The following is a 15,468-nucleotide window of genomic DNA, read 5'->3' as shown; positions in this document are numbered from 1 at the left end:
TGGATTTTGTTGAGGAGACACTTGGGTACTACCAGCAAACACGTCTTCGTGTTTTCTGGTCCATTGTTCCTGCTACACCTGGAGAGCATGGGCTACCCTTTCTTACAGGTAAGGAGGACAGCAGTGGCTTACACTGGCAACAGTTTGATCCTCATCTTTATTTCTAGGGCACCTATCACCCTGGCTCCTTGCCATGGTCTCTCTAAGCTAAAACAGTGCTGCTCATTTCCAAGTGCTTGGAGAACAACATCTTGTTTTCCAACCATTTATGGCAGCTAGCTCCAATCCTTTGCAGGGTCTGGAGGAAGACTGACAGGGGCCAAAGGAGTAAATGTCATGAGACTCGAGCTTTCTGTTGAAAGCTGAGATAGAGATATTTTACATCCCGTGGTATATGTAGCCAGATTTAGGCTCCTTGGTATTTCCAGTAGAATGGCATTTCAGAACTGGGAGCTGAACTCTGACAGCAGCGTTGTCCCCAGTTGCTGTCAACTTCACCCCAGACAGAGAACTGCTGTTTTTCTTGAGCAGCTGCTGCTGCAGAGCAGAGTACGGGAAAAATGATCATCACTGAAATAATTTGAAATAGACAGATAGAGCCAGCCGTCTGAATTTTACTCAAGAATTAATCTAATCACTGTGTAATATGTTCTTACTGGTTTATCCTACCTAAAGGGCAAAGTTAACTACATTAAGCACAATTTGGAGCATTTGATTTCCTTCAGACTTAGACTTTGGATGCAGCTGACTATCTGTGTACGAATTTCGAGGTTTCTGGGCGTCTCTAATCCAGTTTGTAGTGACATTACCATTAGATAATCATAGAAGGGCCTTTATCTGAAAGGGAAACTACATTCTTCAGGTCGCACAAGGATGAAAAAAGATTGTTCTGGTCATTGTTGCTTTCTGGAAATTTGGGAACAGGGGAATGATTTAATATATTGTTGCTTTGTTATCCAAGTGAGTAGTTTCTCTAGCAGTTACAATACTTATCAGATGGCGTGGTTACACTTCAGAGCTTAAATCTGGATTCAGATAAAATGAGACTATTGCATAGAACCTAGGACACAATAAATGCATGTGTTGACTAACCATAGTTGCTTCAAACCATTCATTTCATCTAAAGCAAGTGAGTTGCTATTCATTCAGTCTGTCTTTATTAGAAAGGGATTGGAAGAATAAGGAGATTGCAATTAATATCTAGTGGAAGAGCCTGATTTTGCCAGGATTTGATCAGAAAATGCAACAGAATGGAATTCACAGTACTTTTTGTTCGGGTATGGGGTTTTTAGGTTTGCTTTTTGTCATGGTTGCCTGTCAGAGAAAGAAGGAAGGTGGATGAGCCTTAATGTGAGCTGAGCTGAAGGTGTTTGAAGGTCACAGTATGTGACCTCACAGACTACAGTGATGCTGAATATCAGATCTATAGCCAGTCTGCTCCTATGTAAGTCAAAATCCTCCTGATTCAAGTACAATCACTGACACAAATGCCAGTTTGTTCGGACATCCCATGTGACAAAGTGCGGGTGTTTTCAGTACTCAGTGCATGTGAGATCTGTTAAATCATAGGTGGGTATCTATCTGTAAGCCTCTTGGAAGTCCCATATTAAGTGTATACACTGAAAAGACTTTGAAGAATAGATTCTCTCTTGTTTATAAAGTGGGAGACCAGTAGTGCAGTTAGTCTTTACACACACATGCTTCTCTAGTCTTATGCCCATCGTTCCCCTAGGGACCAGTCAGATGGAGGGAACTGTTTGCTGCAGCCATGAGAGTAATCCAGCTAGATGGTGGTGGCACAGGTATGGTTAAAGAGTGCTTTGCTCAGAATGAGATCAGAAACAGAATTGCATTTCTGACAACTGACCTTTGCTGATCATTGTGAATTGAAGTTGGGGATATTATATCCTATAACTAAAATTTTCCGGTAGCTTTTCTGTCATCTTGAAATCTTTCTCCATTTTATATCTATTTATACCTCTTTTCTTATGCTTTATTAATGCCTTTTACATTTGAACAGTCTGCTGTTCCTTTATGTGGTTTGACAACTGCCGATACCCTTGTTGAAATATTTTGCTTTTAGTTCTGCTAATGGCGATTTTGCCTGGGTTTTCTTACTGCTGTTATGTAATGGAAGTATCTGCAGTCCCTGACACGTGTGTTTGGTCTCTTTTCACCCACCCATACTTATCACAGGTTGGTGCTGTGTTCCACCAAAGTCTTTTAGCAATTGGGTTTTGTTGTTTTTCAGGAGATGTCATTCAGTGTTTTTTGGTGTTAGCTCTTCATTAGCTGCAGTCATTCCTTTCTTCTTTGCTGATTATATCCTTGTGCCATTTCCCACGCTGAAGCCTTATTTCAGGCATTCAGCTATTTTGTCTTCATTAGGTACATAAGGCTGCTAGGGAAAGTCATGGATTATTCTTCTCAGAGGGTCAAATGAAAGAATGTTATTTGAATAAAAGAAGAAATAAGGCATCTGTGACAATAAGGATAAAAAAAAGGGCAGAATGTAGTATTTGTTAGCTGATTTCTTCCCTCTCATAGATGTATTTACAGTTTACTTTAAAGATTTATTAGTCTTTGAGTCTCTAAGTTTAAGAGAATGCATTTTATACCCTCAAAAAGGGACATTAAAATCCAGTTTTCAACCCAAGCAATAAAGGATAGGATTTTATTCCTCTCTCTAGCAACTTTACTATCCCAGGATTTGTAAACTGCTTTCTAAGCCATAGTAAATTAGATCCCAGCAGTACAGGGCCTCTGTAGATAAATATAGTAGCCATTATACCTTGATATAGTCGTATTGCCTAAGAAAATACTACTGTTATTGAAAAGGAATTTGCTCAGGGCAAGAAGGTATCCATTACTTCCTGAATAACTCACTAACATTGTTAACCTTCCTTTGCACAAACAAGCCATGAGGAGTCCCTTTCTGCAGGATGGTATTACTCTCCATCTGTATTCCCCTTTATTATCAGCAGACCTAAACCAAAGTTTCAGCGTATTAGTAAATGCCCCTGTGGTCCAGGCAAGAGAGCTATGCCCTGTATTCCCCTTTACCTTCTGTTGCAATACTTTCATCTTCATACCCTTTCTTAATTTCTGGCATGTTGCTGTGCTGATGAATTGCTGATGCAGTGCAGCCACTTGACATGGTAAACACAGAGACAAAAAAAAAATGGGGCAGTGATGCTGCAGCTCTATTGATAAGGTTTTGGAAGCAGTTTCTTTCTTGCTACCTGAAGTCTCACACCTTGAATTGGATGCCATCAGTTCATCCTTTGGTATAACTTCCTCTGTGGACTATGAAGAGATGAGTTGTTGATGTAGGAGCTGAGCTGATTTTTTTTTTTTTTTGTTTATGACTTTCTCTTCAGAATCCACAGCCAAAGAAACACCTTGTTTAGCACTGACAAGTCTAGGGCACAGAGAATCTTTCTGCCTTTTATCAGTTCTCCTGATTTGACACTAAAAATAGGCTTTTGTTGGAATTTGATGCTGTGTGATAGCTTTCTGCTACTCCATGGAAAAACTGAAGGGAGATCAACTTTTTTCCCTTTTTGAAGCTATTAAGGCAGTTATTAGCTAACCAAACTTAAAAAAAGTTATGTTTAAATACCAGAGTTGGAGCTTACTCTGTTACCCTTTTACAAGTACCTAAGTATATTTGCTCTGTGCCAGTTCAGTGTGGACTTCAGACTAGATCCTTGTGTGATAGAATGCAGAAGAAACAGCCTGAAAATCAGGCCTAGGGTGGCAACACAGCAGCAGAGAAGCTTTTTCTTCTGTAGATGTTCAGCTTGCTAGATTCTCTTCAGAAGGTATTGGCAGATTGCAGGCTTCACTCCTGATCCACCACAGTAAGGCTGACAGGTATAATTCATGGAAATTCCCACTTGGCTGCCCAACTCATGTTTGCTATATCCTGGGAGTGGCTGCATAGTCATTCTGTTTCTGCAAATGAATGCCCAAACTGGAGCTGTGAGAATTCCTTACATCTAAATGTTTGCATGCTCTTCAGTGTTTAACTTTGAATTCTCTGGCTTCACAATTTAGTTTTGTTCACGTGGGTGTTCTTGGTTTTAATTTAAAAGCGTATTTTTGGGAACATGTTTTCAGTGAAGTACCTTTCCTAGTTACTAAGCTTTTTTCTCTTGAAGAATTGGCAGTGCCTTCCTGAATAGTGCTCTTGAGCATAGTTGTGAGGAGAGGAAAATCCCAAACAAACTCGAAAAAGCTTTTCTTGGTATCCATTTCTTTTTTTTTACCTTATGTACTTGAATGATAAGCCTATGAATTGAGATCTCCTGAAGTTTATTTAAGGACTTAAATTTAACTAGTGTGATAAGTCAATAGCAGGACAGTCGTTAAAAACTGTTGGGTTTGTTTGCATGTCAGGGTATTTTATTGTTTCAGGCTTTCTGCTTTTTGTGGAAGATGAACTAGCCCTTGATAGGTTGCTTTAAATAAGTAGTCTCTTTTCTGAAGTCTCTTGTACCATACATGCAGAAGAGAAAACAGGGAATCCAGGTTTCAGTAATGAAATGAGTTACTCTATAACAAAATGTTGGGTTTTTTCTTGTGATATGCCAATGTTTGGCTTATTTGCTTGGCAAAACATCTGAGAGGAATTGTGGTATTTTTCTGGATGATTTATTGTATACACTTTGTATTCTTGCTTCCTTTCATAAACAGGATAATGCAGAGTGAGGCTTTCTGTAGTCCTTTTGGATGCTGAGAGGAAATCTACCTTGTGGCTCAGAAATTGTGATAATCACAGATAATCCAGCATCCTGAGCAGAGGCAGTCTCACAAATGAGCAGTACTCTGCCGCCAGGGTAGTCTCCAGTGGCACCCAAAGGAGCAAACCGACCTCAAAGAAGATCCTCTTATCTCCATAGGAACTGCATGTGTGCCCAAGGCTGCCTTCTGTGCCTCTCCCCAGATAGCTTCCAGCCCCATCTCTAATCTTCTTTCAAAAAACCAAAACAAACCCCAAATAAAAATTAACCAATCCAACCAAATAAACCCCCCCAAGACACAAGGCATGCCCAAACCCATGACTAGCAAAGGTCTGATTCCCCTGTTCTCTCCCTGGGATCTTCTGCTGGAGTCAGATAAGCCATGGAAAGCAGCCACTCAATTGGAGAAATTTCCCTCTGGGTGCCGTAGAGCATGTTGCTGTTCCAGTCTCCAGTCAGACCTTTTGTAGATGGTTCTTGAAATGTTTGCTGTGGTAGGACAATGATAGAGTCTTCATCCTCGGTCTGAATCCAGCTTCTGTGTAAATTGTGGACATAGTGTGGCTTTTGGCTGTGAGGAGCTGCTTTCCTTCAGTTTGAAATTAAATTTCCCTGTTCAGCCTTCTGCAATCTCATGCCTTCAGCAGTAGTGCTGCTTTCCTGATGCAGTCTTCTGGTATGATGGGGGCTGGCCAAACTCAGCGAGCAGCAGCAAGGATTTAATAATGATGGGCTGCAAGGAACACCTGCATTTGGTGTTGCCATTGCATCACAGTTGTTCTTTTGGCCTTATGGCAGGTTTAATGTTAGTGCTTGTAGTTAGGGCTTCTTAGAGCTCAAAGTGCAGGTGATGCAGTTCAAAGCAGACTGCAGAGTGTCCACATTTAAGTATGTCCACAGCTGTAGTACAGTTAAAACCCACTTGTTATCTGGTTGCATCCCTTTTGTTTGCAAGCTTGAGCTAGATAAGAGAGCCACAGAGCTGTTTGTTGGGTAGCTGTTGGAACATCTTCCTTAGTTACTGTTGGAATGGAAGGCATTTTGTTATCACAGACTGCAACAGCTGACTTTTCTCCAAATATAGAACAGAAATACGTATTGAATGCTTTGGCTCTTCCTTCAGTATTGGGAATGTTTCTACCTTCTCCCCATAGTAGCAGATCAATGCAGTTGCTGGGATTTCTATTCTTGAGGAGCTTTAAGAACACATTATCATCTTCCAGCTCTGACTATGGATTTTACCTCCTGTCACTAGGATTCCCTTGTAAATTTTATTTTTTCCCTTTCTAATTTCCTTTCTATTTTCTTCTCTCAGCTTTTCTTTTTTTTCCCTTGCTAGAATATATACAAGTGTTCAAGTGCGGGGATGTGACAGGGAAGCCCGATAAGCAATCTGTCTGTCTAGGAAAAATGTGCCACTGTATCTCTGGTCCCACTCAAGTGCTGAGTATGTACGGAGGTGCATTGGTTTGGTCTCTATTCTCCTTACACGTATCCAGATGCAATTGTAACAATCATTTTAACTAAGCTACCGCTAATTTATATTTTTACAATTGATTGCTCTTTTCTGTCAAGATGGAATCTAATATGGACTTACTAATTTTCAATGTAACACTTCTTGAACTAAGAAATTGTTTTCTCTAATTTAGCAATCTGGAGGGTGTTCTTTGACACCAGCCCCCCTATGCCTCCTGCAACTGTTGTCGCATTAGAAATTCCAGATGATCAGATGGGATTTTCCCTGTGTTATGAAGAGGTGCTCATCTAGCCACTCATCCTGTGTGCTATCTAATATGATTTCAGTGGCATGTAGCAGACACACCAGCTCGTACCATTTCTTGAGCTTTATCGGCCAGAATGTTAATCCACGAGCATTTGAAATCATACGCCTCTGAGACACAGTCAGCTAGAAACAGATAACAACTGTTTGAAACTGTGCCGTGCCCGTTCCCTGCTTGCCCACTCAGATCTTTCCTAAATAGGCTAGAACTTTCTGTAAATTATTTTTTAAGCATTTGTCTTATTTGAAACTTATATGCCAGCAGTATATTTGAGTTGAGTTTATGCACATAACTGAGTAGTCACAATAATTCTTATATGTAATTAAAGCTTTTGATACTGGTACAGAAACAGGTAGATTTTTTTTTCATTTTTCCCAGTGTCTCTTATTTTTCCAAATTCCTTTATACAATATTAAATAGGTGGTTACTTGCTCCCTTTTTTCTCTTTCCCATTTTGTTACTTGCTAAGACCTTCCTTACTTCTCTAACAAGCATTAAAGTCTTTGCAGACTGCTTTCTTCCCCTTTCACTTTGATTTACACAACAGCCTCCCATCACAGAAGAGGGACCAATGTTTCACTAAGCTACAGTTCTCTGAACATTTTTCTTATAGCTTGGTATATATTAATTTTAAAATCTTTTCCTTTCTACTTTTAATCCTGCTTGAGACATGAAAGATCCCTAAGAGATAATGTGTATTTCCACACACAGCAGCCTTTACAAGCTCCCTGACACTTATCCTGTAAACTACTGTTGTTAGGATTATGGCAAAACATTTGCAGGGGATCCTAGCTCCCTGTATCAGAAACCTGTCTTAGTCATGTCTGTCTTTGTTTTTCTGGAATAATAATTGATGTACTATTGTCCTCTTGCTCCTTAGAGAATTTTTCGTGTCCTTCTAGAAGAAATTTTTCAGAAAGAAATGTCTTGTATGGATATTCTTTATATACCAGCTAATGTAGTTGAAAAATCTGAAAAAAAGCATAATGAAGACCTAATTACTCATCTAGTTGTTCCTTGACCCCCCAATTGTATCAGCCAAGCCAAATCTTTTTCTTGCTTGTAATCTGAGGCTAAAATGGCACTGCTACCAGTTCTGCAGCTGTGGATAGTCGTGGGCATGTGCTTCATGTTCATCATGTCGGTTTGAACCTCTGGGCAGCAGCAGCTCTCTTGAAGCAGGGTGGTGGTGCCTCTCGAGTCCTCCCACAGCCTCATTTCCTGACCTGCTGGGTACTCCTCTCACTGCCTGAGAATATTGGGTGTTGAGAAACCTGCTCTTGCAGTTCATCAAACAGGGTTCCTGCTCCAGGACAAAGGTACTACATCACCAGAGGTCTGCTGCTATCAGTAATCTTTCTCTGTGCCTTCTGTGGAGGGGTGGTGGCCTTGTAGCTACAGTGGCAAATAAATTTTGAGGTAGTATTTAGATGGTTCACGGAGGGTTCACGGGTCTTGTTTTGATTTGGAGGTTGAATGTGACCTGCACAATGTGGAATTGCTGGTATGATTTGTAACAAGCCTCAGTTATTGAAATTAATGAGTAGGCTTGTTCTGAAAGTTTTTATTTTCTTTCCCAGAAGGTGGCCTATAGGATGAGAGCTTGGGGAAGAAGGGGAAGAATTTTTTTTTCCTTTTTGTTTCTTTTCCTATATTTTTAATTAGGGACGTTTTTAATAAATCTTCAGCTTAGTTTTAAGACTCATCCTTTTCAAGTCTTTTATACAAACTAGGATTTATTTGGGTTTGTTTACCTGGTCCATGTGTCTTCTCACTTTTTCTCCTACACACAAAGAATCTCAGCTTTCATTTAAATGACCATAGGATCATTTTTGAATTGTGATTCTGGAGCAGAAGAAAACCTTGAAAATGCCGTCAAGGTTATCTGGTGCAGAAATGTCTGCTTCAGTCTGCAGGCTGGCTGAACTAGTTGCTGCTGCTGGTGTGACCCCACTTCAGAGATGTTAACAGAAGTGTCTAATCGTGATGCAAATGTCAGCATTGCTGCTGTTTTGCTCCTCTCAGAGCCTTTGAGAACAGGTTTGTGGATCACATGTTTCACTCTTTGGAGACAGTGGGGCATAGGCTTTAGTGCAGTAAGTGATTTTTAGGAACATTGCTTTTCACCCTCTCAACCTGACCCATTGTGCCAAAAGGTGAGAGTAGATGGGAGACCTGAACAATGCCATAATGGAACAGCCCTGTGCAATCCCAGCTCTCTGGAGGAGCTCTTACTCCTTTCCCTAAGCAGCAGGGCTTGGGTTTTCTGGGCTGGAAAGTAGTGTTGTCTTGCTTGTCTTTAACCAGCAGATCCCTATTGACTGCTTCCTGGTAATGGGAATAAGCCTTTTTTCCAGGTTTCTATGTGGGACTGCACTGACAGTCGCGTATTTATTTCCTTTGAGCCCATTGCCATCCACGTGCTCAGGTCTGTTCCTGGGACACGCCTGCCCTGGGGTGTGTCTGTGGCTTGCTGAAGGCGAGGGGAGCCTGGAGAGTGGGGAGCACATCTCAGGTGTCTGGGCTGGCTGTGACAGGGGGCGCATCCATTTGTCACCCCATGTCCACAGGGCCTTGTGTGGAGCCCAATGCGTGCTTTGCTCCAAGCCCCCTGAATTGCATTTAAGTAATCTGTAAGTAGAGGAAGCAGAGGTGATATGTGGAATAGCACCATTTCTATATCTTTAGCTGAGATAAAAATATTTCTTCAAAACTCATTTCCAAGGAGACCAGTACCTCAATGAAAACACTTCTTTTTTTTTTTTTTCCTTTTTTTTTTTTTTTTTTCCTATTTGAGATGAGGCCATATTTAACTTAGCATTTGGAGCCCGGCAAGGGAAGTCAATTCTTCATTTTGAGGCGGGAAGGGAAGGGGGCGAGAAACCCGTTTTCCTAGTTTGGAAGAGCAGTTTAACTGATTAATGAGATGCGAGGTGACACTCATCCTGTGGCATCGTGCACGGGGGATGGGACGAGGATTTGCTCGTGCGGGGAAGGGCTTGCTGGTGCTTGTCGAGGGAACTGGGACGAGTGTCTTTCGCTCAGCGCGCCTTTCCTAGGGCTGCCGCCCCACTGGCAGAGCTTTGCAGTCCTGAAATTGGAGCAGGCTGGGAGCACAAGGCTGTGAGGGCACTTGCCCCAGTCAGACTTGGGGGGAAGCTGCCTTCAGGCAAGTGGGAACCCGATACACTCTGAGGAACCGAAGCCAGCTGCTGCTTTCCCTCTAGCAGTATGCAAGTCTGTAAAACACTCATGTGGAGCCACCTGCGAAAGCAGATTAACCCCTTTATCTGTGTCGCTTCTCTTCCCCAGCTCACGCTGGCAGTGGTTGCTCTTCCTGAGGGAGCTCCAGGGCTGGCACACACGGATTTTCTCCTTAGCTTCAGGATCCCTGTAGTTATGCCCCTTGATGCCTGTCAGTGGTTAATGATTAAATACAGCTACTGAATTGTGACTGAATTTGGGGTGTTGACTAAGGGGGTAGATGAAGATGTGCAGAACCTGCCTATGGCACCCTGCGTGGCTCCTGCATCTGCAGATGATTTCTGGAGGAACAATTAGTGGGTGGGTGGGAATGGGTCCTCACCCCCAGTGACCTTGGAGGACAAGGTTTTTCTCTGCTTCATTCACGGCTACAGTTCCCTTTTCTAAAGTAAGCGCTCTCCAGCACTGGGAGCCGGGCTGCATTTATTACTAACCCCACCCATCCCTGCCTATTGCAAGAATCTTGTGAGGCTGAGATTGTGTTTTTAGAAGCAGAATGACAGAGAGAAATTCCCTGGAGGCGAATGCAGAGTGTGTGCTGTGCACGCCAGTACAGACACACGGGGCTGGGAACTCCCAGGGAGAGATTAAGTGCGAGAGAAGAGCGCAGAGCAGCCAGAGCTGGAAGAGGGGGGTGGAGGAGGCGAGACGCTTTCTAAGCCTCAAACTGAGCCGTTCGGATTTTTTTTCTTTAAGAAAAAAAACCAAAAAAACCACCCTCAACCAACCTCGGTCTCATCAGTCTTACTGAAGTGCCTCTTGTGTTGCCGGATCATCTCACTGCTGGGTTTGAAGGACCCAGGCTAACATGATGTACCTCTGGGTGAGTAGGAAGCGTGTGTGAGGGCTTGCACACTTTGCACATATAAGGAATGGAAAGCTGAAGGACTCTGCACTAACGTGAGCGGCCTTCACTGCTGGGCTTAGCTCTGTGCAGCCTCTACTCACTGTGGGCTAGTTTTCCCTTTTAAAAAAATAATATTTTGAGCAAGTACTATTAACTGGGTATCAAGCAGGCTTTTCCTGTGGTTATAAGTGCCTCTGGAGAGAACAGTTTTGGGCAGGTGCCTTGGAGACAAAATTTTTGGTATAATGCTGCTCACTCTCTGCCAACTGAGAGACCTGTGTGTGTATATATAATTTTTTTAATGCATAAAGCTGTTCCCATGTGCCTCTGCTTTATGGGATTTTTGGTGTTACTGAGAGACATCCCAGGTAGTGAAGGAGTGCTGCTGTAAGGGATCTGTAAGTCTCAGAAGGCTAGGAGAGGAGCAGGAAGGGGTTAGATAGTTTTGCAGTTTGGGACTTTGAGGATGGGGGGAGAAACTCTTTCGAGAAAAGCTGGATGCAAGCTTGTTTTTCCAGAAGTGGCACAGTTACTCAAGTTTCTGGTGGAGTATGGAAAATGTCAGGAAAAAACATATGTAAAGTGTTATATAGGTCCAGCAAGCAAAGTAATAGCTTATACAAAGGCATATATATTTTCAGCCTTTGAGCAAGGACTGGAATTTCCACTGGAGCAGTCAGCTTTTAGACTGCTCAATCATCAACGTATAGTTTTGTCTGCTCCTGGGCACCCTTGAGATCAGCAGTTTGCCCTTGGGTTTCCTTACCCAGATATGCGAGGTAAAGAATAGTTGGGTCCCAAGTTTTTGGTTTGATTTGTTTTGTTTGGTTTTTTTTTTTTAAACCCTTGTTTGTAACTCAGAATGAGAGGGTTCTCTCTGCCTCTGGCTGCTTTGAGTCTGGCTCCCCATCACTCCCAGGAACAAACACTGGCTTATTTTAGCAACAAAGCAAGCCTTGGAACCCAGGCAGAAGGATTTGACTTCCCTCCTTTGCACATACACACACTATCTTTGTTGCAGGGTAACCTGATTCTTCACAGGGGTATGCACACTTGCCTGGTTTCATTCAGCAGGCCCTGCTGGCAGGCACGTCCACCTTCTGCACTCAGCCCCTTGCCACAGCCTGGTGTGTGGGACCCCTGCTTGGGGTCCTGGTTTTTAGGGAGAAAGACTGGGCAGGACCCATGGCTCAGCTAAGATTTGTGCTTGGTTTGGTGGGTGGGGTGAGAGGAGAAGTAATTCAGCCAATGCTGCTGCTGATCTTAGATAAGGAATGAGCAATGGAGATGTTCCTGACTCTGCTGAAATGGGGAGGATGAGTGTGGGAGCAGAGGAGAGCTGCCCTGCTGTCTCTCCTCCTGTGCTGAGAGGAGTGTGAGCACTCTAGTGTAAAATATAGGTGTTAGCCTGCCTAAAGACCAGCTTTGGCCCAAAACATGAAGCACTGACCTGGATTCTTAAAAAAGGGTTGAGTTTTGGGATGCTTGCCAGTAGATGAACCCCATTGGCTGCTGCTTCTGCCTACCTCCTGAACTTCAGGCAGCACTACCACTGTGTTTGCATTGCAGTTAAACTTCAGACAAGTGGAGAAAATAAGTATTAAATGCTTGAATAGCTAAAGGGGTTTTAAAGTCATCATCTGGGCACTCTGCCATGATAATTTAAAAAATTAGTGAATTTTTGCTATCTAGATATGATCTTTCCCTTCTCAGTACAGGTTACACTATTACTTTTGGGGAATCTCCTTGGGCCTTTAAGGGACCTTTTCCTCTGTGCCCATTTATGTTTCTGCTTTAAGCTCTTTTTATCCTGGCAAGCTACATAACCTTTTAGCTGTAAGAACAAGGAGCCTCAACTGACAGATCTGGTTTGGTGTGGGGTTTGTTGTGCCTCAGCTGTGCCAGTTTCTTGCTTCCCTGCTCACAGGTTCCTCTCTGCTTCTCATTCTCTTCTTGTTGCCTGTGCTATCTTTTTTTCTATTCTGTGCTTCTTGTCCTTGGGATGTCAGGACTTCAGTAGATGCATGGAGATTTGTACTGAGTCATTCCTTAATTCAATGCATGAAGCTACATTAATGCAATGTTAAATTTGAGGTTTTAAATATGCAAGTCCTGAAATCCAGAATTAAGATTCCCACAGCAACCATAATGTTTCTCCCCCAGCCCCCCATCCCCCAGGAGTGCATGTTGCAGAATTATCTTCTTTGAAGAGATTGTGCAATACTGAGTTCTGTCAGGTTTGACAAACAGTAAAATGAAAAGGAGAATGCACCTTCCTCTGCAGCTGTGGCATGGATACTGAACCTAGACATACAGGCTACCTGCAACATCACAGTCCCTGATTATAATGCTGTCTCTGGAATGAAGTGCTGGTGTAGACTTGGTTCAGTCTGACATTCCTGCTTGCTGAACTGTATTCCCTCGGGTGAAACTTGTTGCAGGATACTCTTAAATATTTGAGAGCCTTGTAGACTACAGGAGATTGTGGGCTGTGGAGAGCTGGAGAGTAGGAAACTTAAAATATCTGTTGTGATGACCTAATGCTTGGCATTGTGAGCAAAGTGAAGGCAGCAGACTATCTGTGCCATTAAATATCCAGAGAGACTATTTATCTTAACACTTTCGTTGTGTAGGATGCAGCTGTATAAAGTCTTTCTGAGGCAGAGATGGTGTGATAGTCTCTCTGATGTTGCAAACCATTTGAGTGTATTGTCAGTGTTGCAACTCAAGGTGGGTATTTGCCTTATGTATAGGAGGCGCATACAAGAGTTCTGTTTTTGCAGGCAAGTGTTTTGTTTGTGGGGGATCATCTAACTCTAGGTTTGTCTCTTCTCACACTTAGCCCCATTTGTGTGCAGCTGTCTGGGCTCTTGAATTGCTGAAGAGAGCTCCTAGTCATAAGTTCTCTAAATGGGACATGGGTAATTTGGGCTGTGAAGGCAAGAGGGTCTTTGTGCTGAGGGCGATCAGCAGTGACAACATGGGGGCAGGTGTTGTGCTGGTGACAGCCAGGAGCACAGTGGTTTGAAGGCGGGAAAAGCATTAAACCCTTTAGTGGATAAGAAAGACTGAGTTTTTTCATTTATGAGCAGATGAATCTTTGTGTACTGTGAGTCATGAGATATAATCTAGAGTCATTTCATTCCAAGTATTTTCTAAAGAGCATGATGTGTTCTGAGAGTTACATGTATGAATGTTGCCTTGTTGGAGATCTGTTGTTACAAGAAAGGTTGAAAGGAAGGGGCAGCAGCCCTATGAAGCAATTTATCAATCATCCTTCTCCTGTGCTCAAAGACAGCTGAAACTATCAAAGGCAGGAGGGACCAAGGTAAGGGAGGTCCATGCCGTTGCTAGGCTTCTGGTAGGAAAGCACCGGATTCATTGCTCTGTTTATAGTGGGTATGGATAATTTCCTCATTTCTCGCAGCCGTGTACAGAGTACATGCTGAGTGTTTGTCAGAGGACTGGCTGCCTCTTGCAATGAGAAATTATTTCTTTCTCTAGAGCCCTGTGAAAGTGAAGATCCTACCTAGACCCACTAATTACCATATTGCAGGAATAGTGCTAGTAAGCTTGCCAAGCTAATTTTGAATTTTTTTGTTGGTTTTCTTCCTGACCTGTCTTTTACTTGCCTTTTTGTCACTTAAAATCTCTCTTTGCATTCACTGGAATAATTTTTCCCTCTAGGCTCCGAGCTCATCAGCTTTACCACCAAGAGATTGGAAACCCAAACTCTGCTGCCAAACTTGAGTCTTAGCAACGAGCTCTTCCTTATGCCAGGTCTTTCTGTTATTTGTTTGGTCTTTTTTCATGAGAGGTAGCTGCTGCCAGTGAAAAGTATGGACATAATGGCATGCATTTGATAGCAGCAAAACAAGTGGCTATCCAGGAAAAACTGCCTCCCTGCTCTCCTCTGGTATGAAGCCTGGGGCAGCTCTTGCTGGGGAAGTCTAGCTGTGTCTCTAGGTCTTTGGCTGGAACCTGTTTGGTAGATGTGGCTAATGAACATCAGCATCACCCAGAGCTCTGACAGGAGGGAGAGCACTGGTGGTGCGTGTGAAAGGTGTGCACATGGCATGGGCACTGCTGAGAGAGGTGGAGATGGAGTTGCCTCTGGGAGACTGCGGCTGTGAGGATGTAGAAAGGTTTTCCTGAATGAATGTTAGAAGTCAGGTCTGGGTGAATTTCTGTGAGTATGTTAAAAGACATTTTGTGTTAATACAAACACTGATATTTGGATTCTAGCTCTGGAGCAGAAACGCCCTGGAAAATCATAAAATGGAGCTCCTGCGAAAATCCTTGAGCTAGTAGCCTGTAAGCTGATTCCCCAGCCTGCAAGTCCCTGTGGTGCCATGCTGTGGCATGCATACATAGCAGCTTGAATCCAGAAGTAATATAGTTATGTTTGTCCAGCACTGCAGCTGAGATAATGAGTTCTGCTGCTCGATAAGGTTTATTAGCTTTGGTGCAGCACCTCATGAACATGGTTATACTGCTTCCACACTCGAGCTGCTCTGTGCACAGCTGGGTTGGGGATGTCTGCATTGCATTCCTCTGGGGCTTTGTGTGACAAAGCAACTTGCATCTATTTGCATCTAGGGTTTTATACAGGCTTTGGAGATTTAGGAAACAGAGAAAGAAGAGTGTATGAAAGAGATTATATAATGTGACTGCCTGTGTTATTAGAGGACTAGAGCTGATAATCCAGGTGATCTTTTCCAATTCTGTGTTCCTGCAAACCTGTAATCATGGGAGATGCCAAGGTCACTACTGAGACAAGAAAGCCCAGTGCAGTTCAAAAAGAGAAGCCATTTCAAATTAAGGTACTGGC

At 42.9% G+C, this 15,468-nt stretch overlaps 1 protein-coding gene across 2 annotated transcripts in view; it reads left to right on the top strand.

Moving 5' to 3' along the window:
• Positions 1-10,379: 10,379 nt before the first annotated feature.
• RBFOX2 (RNA binding fox-1 homolog 2) overlaps positions 10,380-15,468 on the top strand; it is a 113,461-nt gene continuing 108,372 nt past the window's right edge. Inside the window, exon 1 of one of the 2 annotated variants that reach the window (XM_005421808.3) lies at positions 10,380-10,613. In XM_005421808.3, coding sequence (XP_005421865.1) covers positions 10,599-10,613 — 15 coding nt within the window. In that variant the 5' untranslated portion in view covers positions 10,380-10,598. The remainder of the gene's footprint in view (positions 10,614-15,468) is intronic. The other variant, XM_031057689.1, reaches the window with a different exon arrangement.

The sequence above is a fragment of the Geospiza fortis genome, unplaced genomic scaffold, assembly GCF_000277835.1.
Source record: "Geospiza fortis unplaced genomic scaffold, GeoFor_1.0 scaffold173, whole genome shotgun sequence".
In the NCBI taxonomy this organism is placed as follows: Eukaryota; Metazoa; Chordata; class Aves; order Passeriformes; family Thraupidae; genus Geospiza; species Geospiza fortis.
Note: the sequence above shows the minus strand (reverse complement) of the source record. Positions and strands in the feature narration are given on the sequence as shown.